Source organism: Eptesicus fuscus, chromosome 15 (assembly GCF_027574615.1).
Source record: "Eptesicus fuscus isolate TK198812 chromosome 15, DD_ASM_mEF_20220401, whole genome shotgun sequence".
Classification (NCBI taxonomy): domain Eukaryota; kingdom Metazoa; phylum Chordata; class Mammalia; order Chiroptera; family Vespertilionidae; genus Eptesicus; species Eptesicus fuscus.
Genome location: NC_072487.1, coordinates 67,661,256 through 67,681,694, shown reverse-complemented (window position 1 = coordinate 67,681,694; position 20,439 = coordinate 67,661,256). Strand labels below are relative to the sequence as shown.

The following is a 20,439-nucleotide window of genomic DNA, read 5'->3' as shown; positions in this document are numbered from 1 at the left end:
TTTGAATATGAAGTGCTAGATGTGATGATGATGTTAAAAAAATAATTATCTGTTAGAGGCACATACAGAGGTATTTACAGGAGGAATGATATTATATCTGGGATTTGCTTTAAAAGACTCCAGCGGCAAAAAGCAAATTGGAAGTGAGAGATAGTTGAAGCAAAATTGGCAAAATATTGACAAGTATTGCAAGGTGATGAGCTCACAGGGACTCACTACCATCTTCTCTCTTTGTATGTGTACTTTCCCCAATAAAACACCGAGAGCAGAGGGCTGCCAGGAGAATTACATAGAATCACTACAGACAGTTATTGCCGGGGAGTAGGATGAAGAGGGATTTTCCACAACTACATTATGTACTGTTTTGATTCTTTCTTCTAAACACATTTTCACTTGCAGCATATTTAAATATTTTTTTAAAATAACAGTAAAATTTTCCTATTTTTAGAAAAATAAATTAGAATGAATAGCAGTGACATGAGAATGTGTGGTAGAGGTGGGGGTGGGGGGTGGAGTAGAGCAAAAAGACTATCTCTTCCTGGGTTGCCAGCCAGTCTTACAGACACCAATTGATGGAGAGAGTAATGGTAGCCATCAAGAGACAGCTGGCTGAAACCCTAGAGCCAAGAGGACAGGAAGCCTGCACTGGGGTTGAGAGGTGGGGCTTAGCAGAAATTAGGCCCATGGGATATTTCCCAATAGTCCTCATTTAGCTTTGAGTTGAGTTGAAGTTCATGACACTACCCAGCGAATATTCCCTGGGCAAGCCTTCACTGCTACTAGCATTTATCAAGCAACCTACTCTGCCAGTATTTGATGACTGTTGATCTTTGACCATCTACGCTAGTTCAAATCATTACAAACTAGGTCTGGCCAATGCATACAAATATATGTGATATTAAAATAAAGTTTCAACATTTTGACTCAACTGCTTCCATATCACCTCAAGGAAATAAAAAACAAAACAAAATGAAAACAACAAACAAACAAACAAACAAAAAAACACAACACCCGCCCAGTACAAGGGCATTTATGCAATCTTGTTGTGATGGTTAAATTTTCAAAGATAGACTTGTCAACTTGACAAACTCTCTCTTGCTGACTTGAATGAAACACGCTGGAGACTCACATCGCAATTTGAGGACAGTCTCCAACCAAAGCCATCAGGGGACTGAGGCCCTCAGTCCGACAACCTGCAAAGAACGGAATCCTGCCAATTCGAAGTCAATCCTTCCCCAGTCGAACCTTAGAATGAGACCCCAGCCCTGGCCAATAATTTGACTGCTGTCTTCTAAGAGACTGTGAAGCAGAGGATCTTGCTAAGCTGATTTCTGACTCACAGAAACTGTGAGATAAGAAATGTATTCTATTCAAAACTGCAAAGTTTAGAGGTAATTTGTTAATACAGTGATAGGTAAGTAATAAAGATAGACTGATATAATTTAATATTATTTCATAAACATTCTAGCAATTATAAAGTTCTAGACTCAGACAAATTTGGTTAGGATGAATTAGAGTTTTAATTTTCTCCCCTACAATCTATAAGCAAGAAATTCCTCTTCCTCCTCAGAATTCAATTGTTAATAAGGTAAGAGGGGGACGATATTTTGTCAAGAACAGCAATAATGATAATAATAATAATAATAATAATAATAATTACATAATAGTAGCTAACATTCATAGACCACTTATTCTTTATCAGGCAGTGCTCTAAAAGCTTAAGACCTATTAAGTCATCTAACATTTACAAAACCCCTATGTGGTAGATAGCTATTATTATACCCCTTTTGCAGAGGTAGAAAGTAAAGTTCACAGTGGCTAAGTCAGTTGGCCTAGGTTAAGTAACTTGCCTTACAACAAGTCACCAAGCATTATTTCAAATTATCTTCTAACCTATTCTCCAAAAAAATCTTGCAGGTGGATGGAACCAGGGTTCCAACCCTGATCTGATCTGATCCAAGCTGATCCAAGCCTTCATTTTTTCTACTGCATAATGGTGGACTTAAACTTAATTTATAATAATAATAATAATTATATATATATATATGTATATATATATATATCTAATCTAATAATAGACAAATATGCAAATTGACCGCACCTTCGCTACACCTAAGCCACGCCCACCAGCCAAGCCACGCCCACCAACCAATCAGGATGAGTATGCAAATTACCCCAACAAAGATGGCGGCTAATTTGCATATCAAGACAGCGTCGAAACGGGGCGAGGGGAGGAGAAGGGAGGAGCGAAGTCAGGGCTGGGGGCGAACGGAAAAGCAGGCGGGCTGGAGGAGAAGGCGGGGCGGGAGACAAGGGCGGGGCGGAGGCGGGGCCGGGGGCGAACGGAAACGCGGGCGGGCTGGAGAAGGCGGGGCAGGTGACAAGGGAGGAGCGGAGGCGGGGCCGGGGGCGAACGGGGCGGGAGACAAGGGCGGGGCGGAGGCGGGGCTGGGGGCGAACGGAAACGCGGGCGGGCTGGAGGAGAAGGCGGGGCGGGCGACAATGGCGGAGCGGAGGCGGGCCAGGGGCGAACGGAAATGCGGGCGGGCTGGAGGAGAAGGTGAGGCGGGTGACAAGGGCGGAGGGGAGGCGGGGCCGGGGCGAATGGAAATGCGGGCGGGCTGGAGGAGAAGGTGAGGCGGGGGACAAGGGAGGAACGGAGGCGGGGTAGAGTGCAGCAGGAAATCCTATTGCAGGATTTTTCCTGCAACGGGAAAGCTAGTATATATATAAATAAAAGCCTAAGCAACCTGAAAGACTGGAATGACCAGTCACTATAACATGCATTGACCACCAGGGGGCAGACACTCAATGCAGGAGCGTCCCACAGCCAACTTCCCCAGCTGGCCAACCGCTCGTATTCCCTCCTTGCAGCCAGCAGGCCCTAATCAGCCTGCCACCTGCCCACTGCAGTGGGGGCACAGTGGCAAGGGAAGGAGGAGGAGGGGAGGTGGGGAACTGCATGATGGTGAGGCACAGACAATGGCAGCGTCGGCATCCAGCGTCCGTTCCTCCTGCGCCCGGCCCTGATCGGCCTGGCCCTGATTACCAGCTAGGCCTAGGGAGTCCACCCATGCATGAATTTCATGCACCGGGCCTCTGGTACTAATAATGACAGTTAATATTAATAAATGTCAGGCAACATGCCAAAATGTGAGTGCTTAACATCCAATATTTTAAGTTGCTCCCCACAATCATGTGACTTAGCTATTGTTGTCCCCACTTTAAAAAGAATGGAAAGGAGGTTAAACTAAAGATCTTCTTTGTAAATAGAGAAAATAATACTTAGCTCATAGAGTGATGTTACTGGTTGAATTGGGTCCCCCAAAATATATGCTGAAATCCCAATGCCAAGTATATCAGAATGGAACTTTATTTGGAGGTAGGGTCATTGTAGATGTAATTAATTAGATGAGGTCATGCTCGAGCTTTAGTTAGGTAAGATGAAGGTCAAGCTTAATCTAATAAGACTGGTGTCCTTGAAAGAAAACACAGGCAGACATACACAAACACACAGAGAAAATGACCACATGAAGACAGAGGCAAAAATTGGAGTTATGCTACCACAAGTCTAGGAATGCCCACGGCCACCAGGAACTAGGAGAGGCAAGGAAGTATCCTCTTTTAGAGATTTCAAAGAAGGCATGGCCACATGGACACCCTGATTTCAGACTTCCAGCCTCTAGAACTGTGACAGAATAAATTTCCCTTGTTTTAAGCCATCCCTTTGTGGTACTTTGATATGATGATCCTAAGAAACTGATACAGGTGGTGTAAATGTGAAATGAAAAGCCATTATATTAAAACTAGAGGCCCAGCCCTAACTGGTTTGGTTCAGTGGACAGAGCATCAGCCTACGGACTGAAGGGTCCCAGGTTTGATTCCAGTCAAGGGCATGTACCTTGGTTGCGGGCACATCCCCAGTTGGGGGTGTGCAGGAGGCAGCTGATCGATGTTTTCTCTCATTGATGTCTCTAACTCTCTATCCTCTCCCTTCCTCTCTGTAAAAAAATCAATAAAATATATTAAAACAACAACAACAACAAAAAACAAACTAGAGGCCTGGTGCATGAAATTCTGCACTTGGGGTGGGGGGGCAGGGTCCCTCAGCCCGGCCTAAGCCCTCTTGCAGTCCAGGAACCCTCAGGGGATGTCTGACTTCTGGCTTAGGCCCACTCCCCTAAGCCGGCAGTTGGACATCCTTAGCTCTGCCACGGAAGTGAGAGAGGCTCCCACCACTGCCGCTGCGCTCGCCAGCTGTTGAGCCTGGCTTCTGGCTGAGCAGTGCTCCCCTGTGGAAGCACATTGACCACCAGGCGGCAACTCCTGCATTGAGTGCCTGCCCCCTGGTGGTCAGTATGTGTCATAGCAACCAGTTGTTCTGCCATTTGGTTGATTTGCATATTAGCCTTTTATTATATAGGAGAATGCTGAATAGAGTACAAGCACACCTTGTTTTATTGTGTTTTGCTTTATTGTACTTCGCAGTTACTGCACTCTTTTGCAAATTAAAGTTTTATCACAACCCTTTTTGTTTGCACATTTTTGCACTATTGTGGCACCAATAGGTTTGAGGCAAGCCTATTGGTGTCATGTTCCCAAAAGTATTTGCTTACTGCATGTCTGTGTCGCATTTTGGTAATTTTTACAATATTTCAAAGTTTTAAATTATTACATTTGTTAGGATGATCTGTGATCAGTGATCAGTGAGCTTTGATGTCACTACTGTAATAATGATTCAGATGAAGGTTAGCATTTTTAGCAGTTAAGTATTTTTAAATTAAGGTCTATAAATTTTTTGAGACATAATGGTATTGTACACTTAATAGACTAATTGGGAAACCAAAAAATCCCTATGCCTTGCTTTGTTATCATATTCCCTTTATTGCAGGGATCTGGAGCTGGACCCACAATATCTCTGTGGTATGCTGTATTTAAAAGGCTTCACAGAGAGTATTTTAAAAATGTTTCTGTGTAGGAGGAATGCTAACATAGTACCAGGGTATGCAAAGCTACAGGATTAGAATAAGTGCATTTTCCTAGTGTGTTTATTTTACTCTGAGATTTGTGGTGTGATAATTAATTAAACTGGTAGCTAATTTAAACATTAAAAACAAGATAGTTAAACACAGATTTTTTTTTAACACTTTTTTGTTGTTGTTGCTGTTGTCATTGTTTAAAACCTCGCTTGAACTACATCCCCAGACTATCAGAAGCCCCACTGGCTCCACTCTGTGATTGGGGGAACATCAGTAGAAAAATATCACCAGTCTTGAACTGAGACATTGGGCTGATATCTGGCATTCTGCAACCAGGGTGCAAATTCCCCACCTGTCTGAGAAGAGGGTATAAGTAAGGTCTGAAGACTGGGAAGAAAATACCTGACAGTAACTCTCCCATCTCTCCCACCTGACGGGGGCTGGTGGAAGTACCCAGGCCCCTGTCTACAGCAGCTCCTTGCCATTCTGGTGTAACTGGCCTCACTGAGCTCCAACATGGCAGAAACCCTAGGCAGGGGTTGGGAGGTGGTGGCGGGTGGGGGGCAAGGCCGCTCCTCTGGTGATACGGCTCAGAACATTTCATGTGTGTGTCTTCCCCTTGTCAGCAACATGCTCCATGGTTATGACAGCCATGATTTGACCCGTATTTCTTGACTTCCTAAGCATTGTCATCTCTTCTCTCTTTTGAGTCTTACCAACAAAGATTACCTGGTAAAAAGAGAGCTAGTGTTGAAAAATGCGGGTAGTCCAGGTTGTGGTTCAGAGTATGTCCTAGGCCCAACTGGTCTGGGTTTGTACCCCAGCCCGACTACTTCCCAGGCGGCAACTGTGAGCGAGCTAGTTAATCTTGCTGAACCTCAGCTGTCTCTTTTGAAAGATGGAGCTACTGCGATCTCCTTAATTCATTTGTTGGTGGCATTAATTCTGATTTGTGATAATATCTATGAAGTACCTGGTATATTGCTGGTGTGTACAAAAATGGTTGGTTCTTACCACCTGACCCCACGGAGCTATTTTGCAGCTAGAATAACTCTAGGTCAGACAGGGAATGTGATTTGCCTAAGGTCACATCTCTGCGTCTGACTCACTTACTCAGCAACTCTTCTGTTATGGGCACTGTGCTAATAAGATCTGACAACCAATGCGCACTGTCCTTCAGGGAGCTCGCAGCCCACTGGCGAGGATGGCAAGGAAGTGGGGAATTAAAGCCCAACCCAGTATGTGCTTTATGAAAAATCACCACATTACAAGTCCTGGTACTTGCTGAGCATGCAGTGAGCACCTGGGAGCTCCCAGGAGCCCAGGAAAGTGGGAGAAGCAAGCACCCCCGCTCTCCTGGCCCCACGAGGTTCTGTCTGCGCTAATTCTGATCCCAGCCTGACCCAGGGTCTTCAGCCACTCATGCCTGGCCTGTCTGATCAAACCCTGGCTGGCTCTGGATGTAAGCATATCCTTGAAGTCTCAGTGAGGCCCAGAGCTCTATGCCAACTCAGGTGTACAGAGCCCCCAGGCCCACTCAAAGGATGCCATGAAGTATGCCAATCCAACCTCCTATTGCCTTCAATATCTGAAATGCTGGGAACTGGCGCTTCTGGGACCAACTGTCGGAGAGTATAACAGCTAATTATAATACACATGTTTACAATTAATTAAATGTAACCACTATATATTAATAATCTTAGTCCTTATTTGCATTTAGAGATAAAGATCATTTCCATTTGGAGATAAACCTCATTTCTATTTAGAGATAAAGAAATGGGCAGAGAGATTAAACAAGGTTAAGAGGGTGCGTTCTCAGGTAGAACTGGGTTCCAATCTGGGCTTTATACTTATGAACTTGTGGCTTTGTCATTTAATCACCTGCGCATCAGGTGCTTATCTCACAGGTCTTTATGAGGATTAAGTGAGCCCTGTGAAGTGTTTAGCTGCACTCGATACTGAGCGCTCAAAACAAAAACATTGTGCAGCATCACACTCCTACATGGGATTTCAAGTCCCAGCACATTCTACCGTAAATCCCTTCCTGCTCCTAAGCTCCTAAGCTAAACTGTAAGGTCACCTGCACTCAAACTAAGGGGTCAGGGGTCCTCCCTAGCCAGTAGGACAGACCACCTCCCACCTGGGAAGACTCGACTTTCCCTGCTACCCCCAAAGCTGGACTTGGGTTTGGGTTCCTGGGTAGCTTCAATCTGCAGGGACAGGTGCTACAGAGTGTAGCTCCTCTGCCAAGTGTGGATGAAAAGGGGCCAAGTGCTAACCTGGCAACCTCAGGAAAGGCCTGTGTGGCAGCCTTGCAGACTGAGAGACCGAGAGTAACCACAAAGGATGGTCTGAAATTAAAACTTCTAAACTAAAAGCCGTTTATGGCAGGTAGTCAGGTCCTAGGCTAGAATCTTCCCTGACAAAGGTCAATCTTTATTTCAACTAAGCCTTTCTGTTGTCTTTTGCATCTACCATAACCCCTTTCTCCAGACCCTCGGGGCACAACCAATGCACCGGAGAGGAGACCATAAATCTCCTCATTGTTATTGTTGTCGTGTTAATTGTTGACTGTTAACTATCCCGTACCTGCATCTGTAAAAGATGCAAGTGTCTATCATTTTACTTTTCAACCAGTCCCAGAGGTTTCCTTGTTTTGCTTTCGCCACCTCCCTAACCTATCACCAGTGGATTTCATGTAACCCATTTGCATCTTCTCTTTTTATTGTAATGTATAAAATAAGGTGCAAAACTGCCATTCTCTGGAGCATTATCTCAATCCATTGAGATTTTGCTTCTTGGCAACTGTCGGCAGTTTGGCTCAAATTAACTCACAAAAAACTCTCTGTAGGTTTCAGTGTTTCTTATGTTGACACCAAGGTGCCTCCTGAGTAGGCAAAAGACTCCTTCCAAAGAGCAATGTGTTTATCAGATAAACTTGTCTCTAGGCTTCTAAGTGTCCAGGGAAAACAGGGGCCCAGAGAAGCACTACCTTTCCAATGAGTCCAGGTTCTGTACTTGCCCCAGGGTGGCTGTTGTATTCTTCCCTCAGCCCATTTCTCAGAAGGGAAAGCTGAGGTTCAGAGGGGCCTTTGCTGAGGACCACTCCTGGAGGTCACAGTTTAGCAAAGGGGTTAAGACACAGATTGGAGTCGGGGTTAGCTCCCAAATCTCTGGGCAAATTTAGGCAGGCCCCTCTCGGCTCAGTTTCCTTATCTCTACAAGGCAGACAGAAAGCTCAACTGTGTATTGTCAAGGTCCACAGTTAGCTTGCCTCTCCCCGCCCACTGGGCTCGGAGCACTCCGGTATGGCCGACTACAAGCCCCAGCATGCCTCAGGAAGCGGGGTCCAGTGACAGACAGGTGGCTCTGCGAATTGGAGCCGGCCAAGGGATTCGCAGCGGCGCGTGCGCAGAGGGCAGCGGGCGGGTGGGCTGGAGGCGGTTGCCGCGTTGGAGCCACGGGCGGTCAGGTAGGGGGGCGGGAAGGAGGGTCGGGGAAGGGGGACCAGGGTCCCTGCGGGAGTCACGGGCTGCTGGTGAGCCGCGGGGTGTGGGGGCTGCGCAGTGGCCGTCCCACGCTTGAATGGCAGGGTAGGGGGAGGATCGGAGGGGCGGGAGCGAGGTGGAGGTGGGGGTTGGGGTAGGGCTGGCGCAGGGGGGATTCCCTGGGACTGAGGAGTCGGAGGACCTGCAGCTCTGGGCCGGGAGCTACGGGCTGGGAGACGCTTCGCGGTGCAGCGTGCTGGGAGGTATGCGGTAATGTGTGGGCCCCCCGAGGTGGGTCAGGGTACAGCATCTGGGAGAGGGGAGGGGATCTATAGGCCCTGGAGGAGAAGGGTGCAGAATTTCGGAGATCTGATGACATTTGGGGTGCAGAATCTAAGGAGGTTTGAGGGAATCTGGGGGCGCTAGGATTCTGAGGATGCAAGATCTCTGAGATCAGAGGGAGCAGCGCGAGGAGCTCTCCTAATTGATAAGGAAGAAGCATTTTCTGGGTGGCATTGGGGAAAATTGAGGAGGCGGGTTCTTGGGGGAATCAGTAGGAAGCAGTGTCTTGTTTGCAAGGAGGTGAAGGTTTGATGAGTAAAGAGGAAGGCGCAAGGTTTGAGGGTGCACAGTGCTGGATGGAATTGGGGGATCAGATTGAGGGAGGGCAGCAACCTGAGGTGTGGGGCTGGGGTGTTAAACTGGGGTGCAGGGTGGAAGGCTGCAGAGATGAAAACAGATGAAAGGATCTGTTTCAGATTTGGGGCATGGGAGTGAAGAATTGGTGAGGGTGGCAATATGGAGCCCTAAAGACTTGAATTCTGTACTGTGAGAGGGTGGGGCACTGGGTTTGGGGTGGACTGAATGGTGGGGTATCGATGTCATAACTATAGAATTAAAGCGCTCCGACTAGATTTGTGAGTTGTTGGCTGCTGAAGGAATTTTCCTGAAGTCTGCATGGGAAGCAAAGAGAGTTCTGGGGACTGGAGGACCAAGAAGTGATGCATGAAACCATGCGTGTATGAAGTTTAACAGCGTTCAGGGTTCAGCAGCAAAGTCCTAAATCCTGCAGGAGCCTGGCTTTCCCTGTGAGAGAGCCGAATCTCCCTCGCTCATTAACCAAAGATCCCTTTGCACGAGGCGGCCATGGTACTGCCACTAACTTGCCTGGGGACCCAGGCCCGAGAGTGGTAGGCCTGGGGGGAGAAGGGAGTGGTCAAAGGGGGCATGAAGCAGGAAACTACCCAAGGTCCTCCACCTAAGCTTTCTCTGCCCCCCCGCCCCCCCAAGCTGAGGCAGCAGATAGGATGTGAGGCCTCCAGAAAAATGAGAGGAACGTCGTGATCTCGGGCCTTATGTTCCTCATCAGCTAAATAAGTAGGTGGAATTAATCCTGCATAAGGTCCATGGTAGCTCCAAGAGGCAGTGGCTCTGCGAATGGAGTGTTTGGGCTGGGAGAGAGACATGGGCATATGTACTGAGCATTTAGTCCCGTGCCACGATCTGCAACAGTGGTTCCTAACCAGGGCGATGTTGTCCCCCAGGGGATGCTTGGGAACATCTGGGGACATTTTTAGTTGTCACCGTTGGCGTGTGGGGCATCCCTGGCCTCTAGTGGACAGACACCGGATGGGGTTTAACATCCTTCCGTGCACTGGACAGCCCCCGCAATAAAGAACTATCTGTCCCCATGTCCATCGTGCCAAAGTTAAGGAACCCTACTCTATAGTGGGGTACCCTGGAATCAGAGCCTGGCTCTGTCACGTCCTGACTTGGTGAATTTGATCCTGACTTAGTTTTCATAATGGCCCTTCTAAGTAGGCTCTAGTAGACCCAGTTTCACACGTAAGGAAACTAAAGCATAGGAAGTGACTTGTTTAGGTTGCACGGCTAGGAATGGCAGGGCTGGGCTCATACTCAGATCTCAGTAAACCTGTATATTCCCAGTTGCTTTGCTTTGTCCTTTGCTGGACTTGCTTAGTCTTATTATCCCAGCCGATTCCCCTCTAATGAAAGGACAGTCCGGTGAGAATGCCTGAAGATCCAGTTGAACTCTAAGGGGGTAAATCTGTCTAATTAGGTAGGGAGTAGCCCTGACCTTTGTTCTGATTTGCTCTTAGATTGGGACCAGTGGGTAGATAAGGGAAGGAGCTTTAGATTAGCAGACACACTGAGGTGTAAGAGACTAGAAGGTGAGGTATGGAGGTCACTGGCTTGAAAAAAATACCTCATCGCAGGGGCTGAGGATGGGGACAGTCATAACTGTTGTTCTCAGTGAGATCTCTTGGGCTTCTCTCCCCTGGGACAGAATAACAGCATTTGTTCTCACAGCCCCAGGACTAGCTGTAGCATTGCTGAAGCCAGTTTAGAAACATAGTAGGTCTGGATCGGAAGCCAAGAGACTTAGCTCGAACACACACACACACACACACACACACACACACCCTTAAGGACAATATGTAAAGGAAGTGGAATCAGCGTGGGAACCAGAGGCTTGAAGTCCAAAGTCCTGCCTCAGCTGCTAATTTACTAAGTGATCTTGGACAAGTGCTTGCCCTTATCATCCACAATCTATTTTTAAAAAATAAAAATAGCTACCATTTATCACATGCTTATTTTGTGCATTAACTCTGTTAATCTGGTCAATGATTCAGCCAATAATCTAGGTGTTTCTTCCCCATTTTACAGATGAGAAAAATATTAATTAAATGATTCACCAAGGCTAAGTAGTGGAAGCCAAAACAGGGATGCAAGCCCGTTCTGACTCCTAAGTTACATTATACGCGTTTTACTAGAAGGTTTTTCAAACACTAGAGAATCCACACACACACTTAACGTCTGGAGAGTGGTTGGCAGTCAAACGCTGATAAGGCCCTAGAAGTGGATCACTGTCCACACACACTGACCTGCTGCCTCTGTGACACTCCCTCCCCAAAGTGCGTCTGGTTGAACAATCAGACTTAAAAATCGTTCCCAGTCTCTCAGCCAGACTGCAGCCAGCTCGGGAGCTGTGACATCTTTCAGTCACTGTGGTTTTATGGCTGCAAGTGGACATACTTGGATTTGAACTTCACTTCTACTATTTATTATCTTTGAGACCTTGGACAGATTGCTTTTCTCTCAGCCTTGGTTTCCTTATTTATAAAGAGGAATAACACATACTTCAAATAGTTATTATGGGAATAAGAGGTTATGTATAGAAGGTGCCTGGCATTCAATAAACGGTAGTATTATGAGAGATTATAAATATGAGAGGAAGGGAATGCTAGAAGGGGACTGAGTTGCTTTGCCACCAAATTTCAGTAACCCTAAGTAGCCCCCACTAGGCTCCTCAAACTGCTGTCCCCTCTTGTACCTTTCCCAGGATCTGCTTCCTGAACCTTGAACCAAAATTTCCTGAGTAAATGAATGTGTGTTAATATGCAGAGAAAGGAACTGAAAGTTGAGTGGGTCAAGTTGAGTCGGGGTCCCCTGAGAAAAGACCATTGATTTCCCCCCCGCCCCTTATCCTATATTCTTTGGGTCACATTGGCGTTCCCCAGATGTTTGTGGAACGTGCAAGGGAACCTTTCTAGGTCCTTCAATTTTAGAGGAAGGACAGAGAAAAGGCAAGCATTCTTCCGGCAAACTATCATTGGTTTAACCTGTCCTTTGATTTAACCTGTCCTGACATATTTTAGCCAAAGCTTCCTTTCCCACAAGTATTTCCTTCTGGGTTTTAAGTGCAGGCTGATGCAGCTTTGAGGTCAGTCCTGTGTTTCCCTATAAGCCTTTACTTGTTGAGTTTATCCTAGCTGTTTGCAAGGTGGCTTATGTGCCTTAAATGAGTTTCAGAATCTTCTCCCACACAGGACAGGGTGTCAGGTGGGGACTTCACAGACTTCCTTAACATCAGTCCTGCTAGCCACTCCCAGAGAGTGACCGCTGGTGGCCTGGGGTTGGCCATGCCCTGGCTTAGCATTCCGTTCAAATGCAGGAGGAATAAACACAGTGTAGAAAGCCCTCACGAAAGGAAATGTGATAAGCCTTGCAAAAAACCAGTCAAACCGGGGCAGTGAGACCTCTGTGTCTGGTGGAAAGAAATGTGGTACTTTTCACGTTTTTCTGGTTTTTAGGTGAAGAGCTGGTTTTGCTCACAATTAAATCTCCAGTATTTTCATGGGGCTTGACTCATAGTAGGTATTCAGTAAAGGTTTATTTAGTTGCTTAAAGTTCTCCAGTTTTGGTCACAGCCTAAGACCCCAAGGGGCTTATAGAACTATAGGAGATAAAGGCAGCTAGACAACTACCCCCATGGTGGGAATTCAAGCATTGGATAGAGATTGAAACCTTAGGTCATCTCTCAGCCATTGATTCTGAGATCAGGTAAGCCCGTCTCCAAGGAAGGCTCAGAATGTTTACTTTTGAAGTGTATGGGTCTGATATCTTGGGTATGGCCTGCCTGTTGAAGTGCCTGTTCATTTCTTCTGATTGGCTGGGTGGTGGCCGCTGCCGCCGCCGCTGATATTATTAAACTATTATCTATTGTACGATTAATTGTATGCCTTGCTTGGTATTGCACTAAGCCCTTTATCCACACCATCTCATTTCATCTTTACAATAACCTCATGCTGAAAACACTATTTTGAAGTCCCTTAGACAAGTTGAGAACTAGAGAGGTGGGAAACCTTGCCCAGGTCTCCAGGGTAAGTGACAGAGCTGGGATTCAAGCACTGAAAGCCTGATTCCTGAGCCCACTGTTCCCAGTTCTGCCACGTGACCTAATGAGGTCTTGATTTCTCTTTCCTGTCTCAGTTTACTCATCTCTATTACTCTGTGAGATCACTACTAATTGTAGCAGTCCATATTTAGTCCCTGCAAGAATGAGCTGGCCAGAGGATTCTAGCATGGCTGTTTCGTGTCCTCAATCAGATTCCTCCAAAGCTGACTAGTCCTTTCCTTCATCTTTATGTGCCATAAAAGGAAAGATTCTTTACCCTTTCAAAATACAGTTTGTAAACGGGACATTCTGTTAACACTGGAACTACTTTATTATTGTTAATCCTGTTCCTGACCGCTGCTTGTCATCATTTTAGTAACAGTCTCCCATGGCATCCCCACCCATTTCCAGGCTAAGCACTTCATATGCATTATCCCTAGTTGTCAGTAGCTTTTTTATAAAATAAGAGCACATGTTAGTGGGGCTGAATAACATGGGGTTCAATGACTGCTCATTTGATCCCAGGTCTGTCTGTTTTTCTGTTTTGTTTTTTTCTGCTACTCTGGTTATCTCTGTCATGGACTGGGATGCCAGAAGGGACTGGATCAGGCTAGGGAATGACTAAAATTTTCCTGCTTAAGGGATAGATTTTCATCTGGAGCTGGAGAGCTGGGCTGGCATCAGATGGGATGTGCAGTGTTAGTCGTGAGGTCAAAAGAGTGGGGTACACTGAGGTGAGGGGGCAGGAGTTAACAGTACAAAGTGAACAGGACACATGTCCAACATTTCATGAGGCAGCCAGGGTTATAAATAACATGCTGGTGGTTCATTCTGATTGGCTTTAGATTTTATAGCTGGCAATAGTGGGCAGCTAACTTAAAGACCTGGGAGGGTAAGACAATTCCTTTCACCCATCTAGTCTTTCCAGGGAAACTAAGTAATAATGGAGTTTCCATCGGAATCCTTCTCAGTATGCACAGGACTGACCGGATCTGCCCTTCTGGAGGAGAGGACCTGGGTCTGTCCATCACGGAGCTCCGTGAAGGCCGGGAACCTGCATTCCCAAGTCATAGGAACGGGAGACACGGCTCAGGCTTTTTCCAGGTCTGAGGCTGTCTCCGTGCCTGCCGCTTTAGCGATGGGAACTCATGCTCCCTTGGCAGAGCACGAAAGCTTTGGGGAAAGAATCCTTGACACTGTCTTCTGCCTCAGAGAGCCCAGTGAAGGTGCAGACAGCTGAGCTAACTCTCTGTACGGATGTGCACATAGTAAGTTCGTTTTTAAAAGGGGACAGCTTAGACGGGGAGGCAGGCAGGCAAGCTTTTTAATCAAAGAAAGTGATATGGTATTCCAGAAATGTCGGGGAAGAATGTGTTGGTATTTTTACAAGTTGGCAGCCTTGTTCCATTAGCTGATCGGCAGTGCCAGCTCTGGGAAGCACAGATGTCCCTGTGCTTTGTAAGGTAACATGCTCTGGGTCCAAACACCAACTGTCGCCCTCAGTCTGTTGTCCCAGATGATGGGAGGACGGGAGCTATTTTATTGGTTTAGAACTGAGAGGGTTTGCATGGCTCCTGAGTTCAGGTTTCTATCCGTGTTTCTCTACTATTACCCTCAGACCCACGGCATTTCAGAACTCAGCGTTCATGGTTTCAGATATCTACAGGAGACCTTATAGGTTCATGACAGGTGGTGATGTGTTATTTTGTTGAGGCATGGATATGAGTTGTAACAGGTTACAGGGCTGCTGTGAGCTTATCAATCACACGATAGCGGCTAACTCTCATAAGGTATTGATTGTCCCTCCTTCCTTGTGGAGAAAATTATATGCTATAAGGTTGCGTGGAATCTAGCACATAGTAGGTACTATATGTATACTATTTCTCATCTAGTAAAAGAGAAATGGGTTTCAGGGAGGTGGGAGTGACGTTAGAAAAATTGTGCATGCCTGCTGCCATCTGTCAGATTGCAGTCCAAAGCTGAGTATGGGAAAGTCTGTAATGTGTATCTCTGCATTGACTGCCGTTCTGTATGCCTGGGAAAAGAACTGACATTTGCAAAGCTTTCCTCGCTTGCCTCATTGTCCTCAAAACCAAGCTAACTTGCCTGCCACCTCCGTCTCCTCCTTGATGGTTGAGCAGCTGCACATCACGAGACTGTGCAGGTGCAGCTGTAGGATCTGCATTTCCGAAGAGATGACTGTATCTGTGCGCCTCACCTTGCTAAATCTATTCATTCTGATTCGGGGTATAAATTGACAGTGACATAAGGCTGCAGAGCACCGAGATTCTGTGGTTCTACTTCGTGAGCATCTGTGGATGGAGGAGGTTGGGAGTATTCATGGCATGTTCTGCGTGAAGCAGGGGTTGTTCCAAGCCTAAAATAAATTGTCTGGATAAAGCACTGCCGTGTTTAAAATCATCTGGGCTTGACTCTTGGGCTCTCGTGGTTCCACCACGTCCCTTCCCTGATCCACTTAGTTTATAAATCTTAGTGATTATATTTCTGGAATATTACTCAAATGTGTCTTTCCGTTTTCACCACCTGCTCGCTGCTTCAGGCTCCCTGACACTTCCGGCTGTCCCTCTGCATGGCGTCCAAACCAGTTTCTCTGCCCTTTCCCCCACTCCATTTGAACTTTGCTCATATCAGTTCCCTGCTCCAGAACACGCATTGCTTCACTATGCCCATCAACATGAAGGTCACATGGCTCGTTCTGGCTGTGAGGACTTCTTGCAGTTGTTCCCCAGTTTCCAAGCCAGTGAGTATAAACCCCCTGCATCCTCCCACAATTTTAACCTAAGAATGAGAGGAAAGAAAACAAGTTTGTTTAAGACCGCTTTGGTGCCGAGTCAGGTCTTAGGGTTTTGTACACTACACATATTATCTCACTTAATGCTTACACTGAAGGCAGGGGAGAGGAAGAAACAGACCAGAGAGGCTACGTGTTCTCTGTTCTCTTCGAATCCACTGAGGTTCTATCCTTCCCCCTGCTTCCTAACCTTTCCTAAGACTGTGCCCTTTGCCTGGAACTCCTTTCCCCCATCCCCACACATCTGTGTGTCCTTCCAGGTCCCTATCCAAGGCCATCTCCCCTCAGAAAGATCCCCTTTCCCTTCACATTAGAGTGAATCTCTATTAAGCTCCATCAAACGTAGTTTATATCTCATTATACTCCTTTCTGCCTTATTACTACCTATCTTGTCTCCTTTCCTCAAGTCTGAGCGTCTGAAGGACAGAACTTATACCCTGAAAACTTAGTGGCTAGTACTTGGTACCTAGTCTTAGGTGGGTGGACAGGTGAGTAGTTATGAAGATAGATGAATGGAAAATGCATGTAATTTTCTGATCTGATGTTTTGCTAATCGTAATTTTCTATTCCTCTGGGTGGTTGGTTCCTAGGCCCCCAAACGTGACGCAGTGAACTCTATGTAACATGATAAAGAAAGCCTCCATGCTTTTGCTCACATTTTCTGTGCTTAATGCTGTTGTGCCTCGTTGCCTTGTTTGTTGATTTTGTGACATATGTCAGGAGCATCTCTGCTTCTGGGAAGCCTTCGCCACCTCCTCTGGGCAGAATCTGTTGCCCCATCCACTGTGTAATCCTTTTCTGGACGTAACTTTTCTACGCTTTTCTCCTCGTATAAATGATGAGTTGTAGCCAGAAAAATGGTCACCCACATTTATCAGGATACTACTTGGCAGGTGCTCTCCTAAGTGGATCCTATTCCTCATGTTATTTAACCCTTCACAACCCCATGTAGAGTAGGCACCGTTATTATTTCCAATTCACAGATGGGTGGTGGGGAAACTGAGCTTTGGGGAGCGTAGCTTCCTTCCTGCAGGTCACACCACTGAGTATCAGAGACTCCAGAACCTGAGTGTGAGCCACTGTGCGAAGCCGTCTGACTCGTTTCCTCTGTGCCACCTTCACCTGACAGGCAGACCAGTAACCACTTGTTAAGTAAATGAAGGACGGGGTGGGGGATGGTAGCTATTCTCGAAACGTTCCTTGAGTGCATGACTGTATCTAGGCAGTGGAATAACGGCTTCTTTTCCTCCTTGGCAGAGTTTGGCCTTGTGGAGCATGACTGGTAAGCCGTTCAGTTCTGCGCTGTGCTGACAGGACCCTTCAAAGGAAGCGCCATGGCCACGGCAGCGGCAGCTTCTCACCTGAACCTGGACGCCCTCCGGGAAGTGCTGGAATGCCCCATCTGCATGGAGTCCTTCACGGAGGAGCAGCTGCGGCCCAAGCTCCTGCACTGCGGCCACACCATCTGCCGCCAGTGCCTGGAGAAGCTGCTGGCCAGCAGCATCAACGGCGTCCGCTGCCCCTTCTGCAGCAAGATCACCCGCATCACCAGCCTCACGCAGCTGACCGACAACCTGACCGTGCTGAAGATCATCGACACGGCCGGGCTCAGCGAGGCCGTGGGGCTGCTGCTGTGCCGGGGCTGCGGGCGGCGGCTGCCCCGGCAGTTCTGCCGGACCTGCGGCGTGGTGCTGTGTGAGCCCTGCCGGGAGGCTGACCACCAGCCCCCCGGCCACTGCACGCTCCCCGTGAAGGAGGCTGCTGAGGAGCGGCGCCGGGAGTTTGGGGAGAAGTTGGCCCACCTGCGGGAACTGGTCGGGGAGCTGCAGCGGCGGAAGGTGGCCTTGGAGGGTGTGTCCAAGGACCTGCAGGCCAGGTACAAAGCCGTCCTGCAGGAGTACGGGCACGAGGAGCGCAGGGTCCAGGAGGAGCTGGCTCGCTCCCGCAAGTTCTTCACGGGCTCGCTGGCCGAGGCCGAGAAGTGCAACAGTCAAGCGCTGGAGGAGCAGAGCTACCTGCTCAACATCGCCGAGGTGCAGGCTGTGTCTCGCTGTGACTACTTCCTGGCCAAGATCAAGCAGGCAGACGTGGCGCTGCTGGAGGAGACGGCGGACGAGGAGGAGCCGGAGCTCACTGCCAGCCTGCCCCGCGAGCTCACCCTGCAAGACGTGGAGCTCCTCAAGGTCGGCCACGTGGGCCCCCTCCAAATCGGGCAGGCTGTTAAGAAGCCCCGGACAGTCAACATGGAAGATTCCTGGGCCATGGAGGCTGCAGCCTCTGCGGCCTCCACTTCCGTTACCTTTCGAGAGATGGACATGAGCCCCGAGGAGGCGGTGGCCAGCCCCAGGGCCTCGCCTGCGAAGCAGAGGGGTTCCGAGACAGGTGCCGGCATCCAGCAGTGTCTCTTTCTCAAGAAGATGGGTGCCAAGGGCAGCACCCCGGGCATGTTCAACCTTCCCGTCAGCCTCTACGCGACCAGTCAAGGGGAGGTGCTGGTCGCTGACCGCGGCAACTACCGAATCCAAGTCTTTACCCGCAAAGGCTTTCTGAAGGAGATCCGCCGCAGCCCCAGCGGCATTGATAGCTTCGTGCTGAGCTTCCTGGGGGCTGATCTGCCCAACCTCACCCCCCTCTCAGTGGCCATGAACTGCCACGGGCTGATTGGTGTGACTGACAGCTACGACAACTCCTTCAAGGTGTACACCCTGGAGGGCCACTGTGTGGCGTGTCACAGGAGCCAGCTGAGCAAACCCTGGGGCATCACCGCCCTCCCGTCCGGCCAGTTCGTGGTGACTGATGTGGAAGGTGGGAAGCTCTGGTGCTTCACCGTGGAGCGAGAAGCGGGGGTGGTCAAGTACAGCTGCCTCTGCAGTGCCGTACGCCCCAAATTTGTCACCTGTGATGCCGAGGGCACCGTCTACTTCACCCAGGGCTTGGGCCTCAATTTGGAGAATCGGCAGAATGAGCACCACCTGGAGGGTGGCTTCTCCATCGGCTCTGTGGGCTCCGATGGGCAGCTGGGCCGCCAGATCAGCCACTTCTTCTCGGAGAACGAGGACTTCCGCTGCATTGCTGGCATGTGCGTGGATGCCCGTGGTGACCTCATCGTGGCTGACAGTAGTCGCAAGGAAATTCTCCACTTTCCCAAGGGTGGGGGCTATAGTGTGCTCATTCGAGAGGGGCTCACCTGTCCCGTGGGCATCGCCCTCACTCCTAAGGGGCAGCTGCTGGTCTTGGACTGTTGGGATCATTGCATCAAGATTTACAGCTACCACCTGAGAAGATATTCCACCCCTTAGGGAGAAGTAGAAGTTTCCTCTGTACCCCGGCCAGCTTCCCCTTCCCTTAGTCCTTGGTTATTGGTGGTACTGCAGAGTAGACCTGCCCTGTGTCCCCGTTCCAGCTAGCTAGTCCTAGAATTTTAGAAGCTGCTTTAGTTTTTATTTGCATTATTCCCCCCCACACACATTTAGAGCTTTATCAGTTGCATTGCCTCACATAAGACCCATGCTGGGGTTAGCTGAAGTTTGATGAGAACTTAGGCACTTGCGAAGCTTCAGTAGAGCCTTTTGCCCTGTATTTGAAGTCTGCCCTTGTATTGAAAGCGATACCCTTGTCCATTTTCCTGACTCTTGGCTTTGAAGACCTGGGCCGTGATTTCCCTCCTGTTGTAGTGTGTTTCCTCTGTGACACTTCCTCTTCAGCTCTGCTGCCCTCAGTGTGGGTGCTCCAGTGGGGTCGGCCCCATCTTTCAGTGACATTCTGGACCTCGTATCCTGTGGCGTGACATCTCAGGTCTGACCACCTTGACCAGCGTGAGAGCTCATCATTCAGTGTCACCAAGGGAGATACACCGTCCCTCTGGGAATCAGCACCTCTCTGCTCCGGGGGCTTCGTGCCATCTCTGATTGGTCTCTACTTGTGGATGTGACAGAGAATGGATTGACCCTAATTGGTTGATGTTGAAGACTTGAGCCTGGATGTTGCTTGCCTTTTAAAGGAGCCTATGGATTGGAATTATGCCAAAGCACAGGAAGATGGTAATAAACATATGCTGATGTAGTCACTGTTGGATGGTCTCTGGAGCTCATTTTTCATCCTACCTCTGTCCACTGACCTGTGCTGAGAGCTGTCTGTGAACTTGGACTGTACAACACAGGCCAGCGCCAACCGCGTGGGGAGGGGGATGCATCTCATTTCATTAGTGAAACAAAATTGTTGGGTCCTTATTCTGTATTTCCCTCAAGTGAGGTTAAAATACTTGTTTTTGGGGTTTCTTTTCATTCCTCTATCAAGCATTAAATAATTGATAACTGTTCCTTTGTCACTGGTTTTCACCTTTTTTTTCCCCCTTAACATATTTTTATTGATTTCAGAGATGGAGAGGGTGAGAGAGATAGAAACATCAATGATAATGATAATTGATTGGCTGTCTCCTGCATGACCCCCCAATGGGGATCA

General features: G+C 48.2%; 2 protein-coding genes across 3 annotated transcripts in view; one reads left to right on the top strand and one right to left on the bottom strand.

Moving 5' to 3' along the window:
* Positions 1–20,439, bottom strand: part of ASTN2 (astrotactin 2) — a 769,045-nt gene that overhangs the window by 187,163 nt on the left and 561,443 nt on the right. The window lies entirely within an intron of this gene.
* On the top strand, positions 8,403–20,296 carry TRIM32 (tripartite motif containing 32). The gene is made up of 2 exons (XM_008152110.3): positions 8,403–8,451; positions 17,236–20,296. Exon 2 carries the CDS (start codon positions 17,313–17,315, stop codon positions 19,275–19,277), a length of 1,965 nt encoding a protein of 654 aa, XP_008150332.1. The 5' UTR covers positions 8,403–8,451; positions 17,236–17,312; the 3' UTR covers positions 19,278–20,296.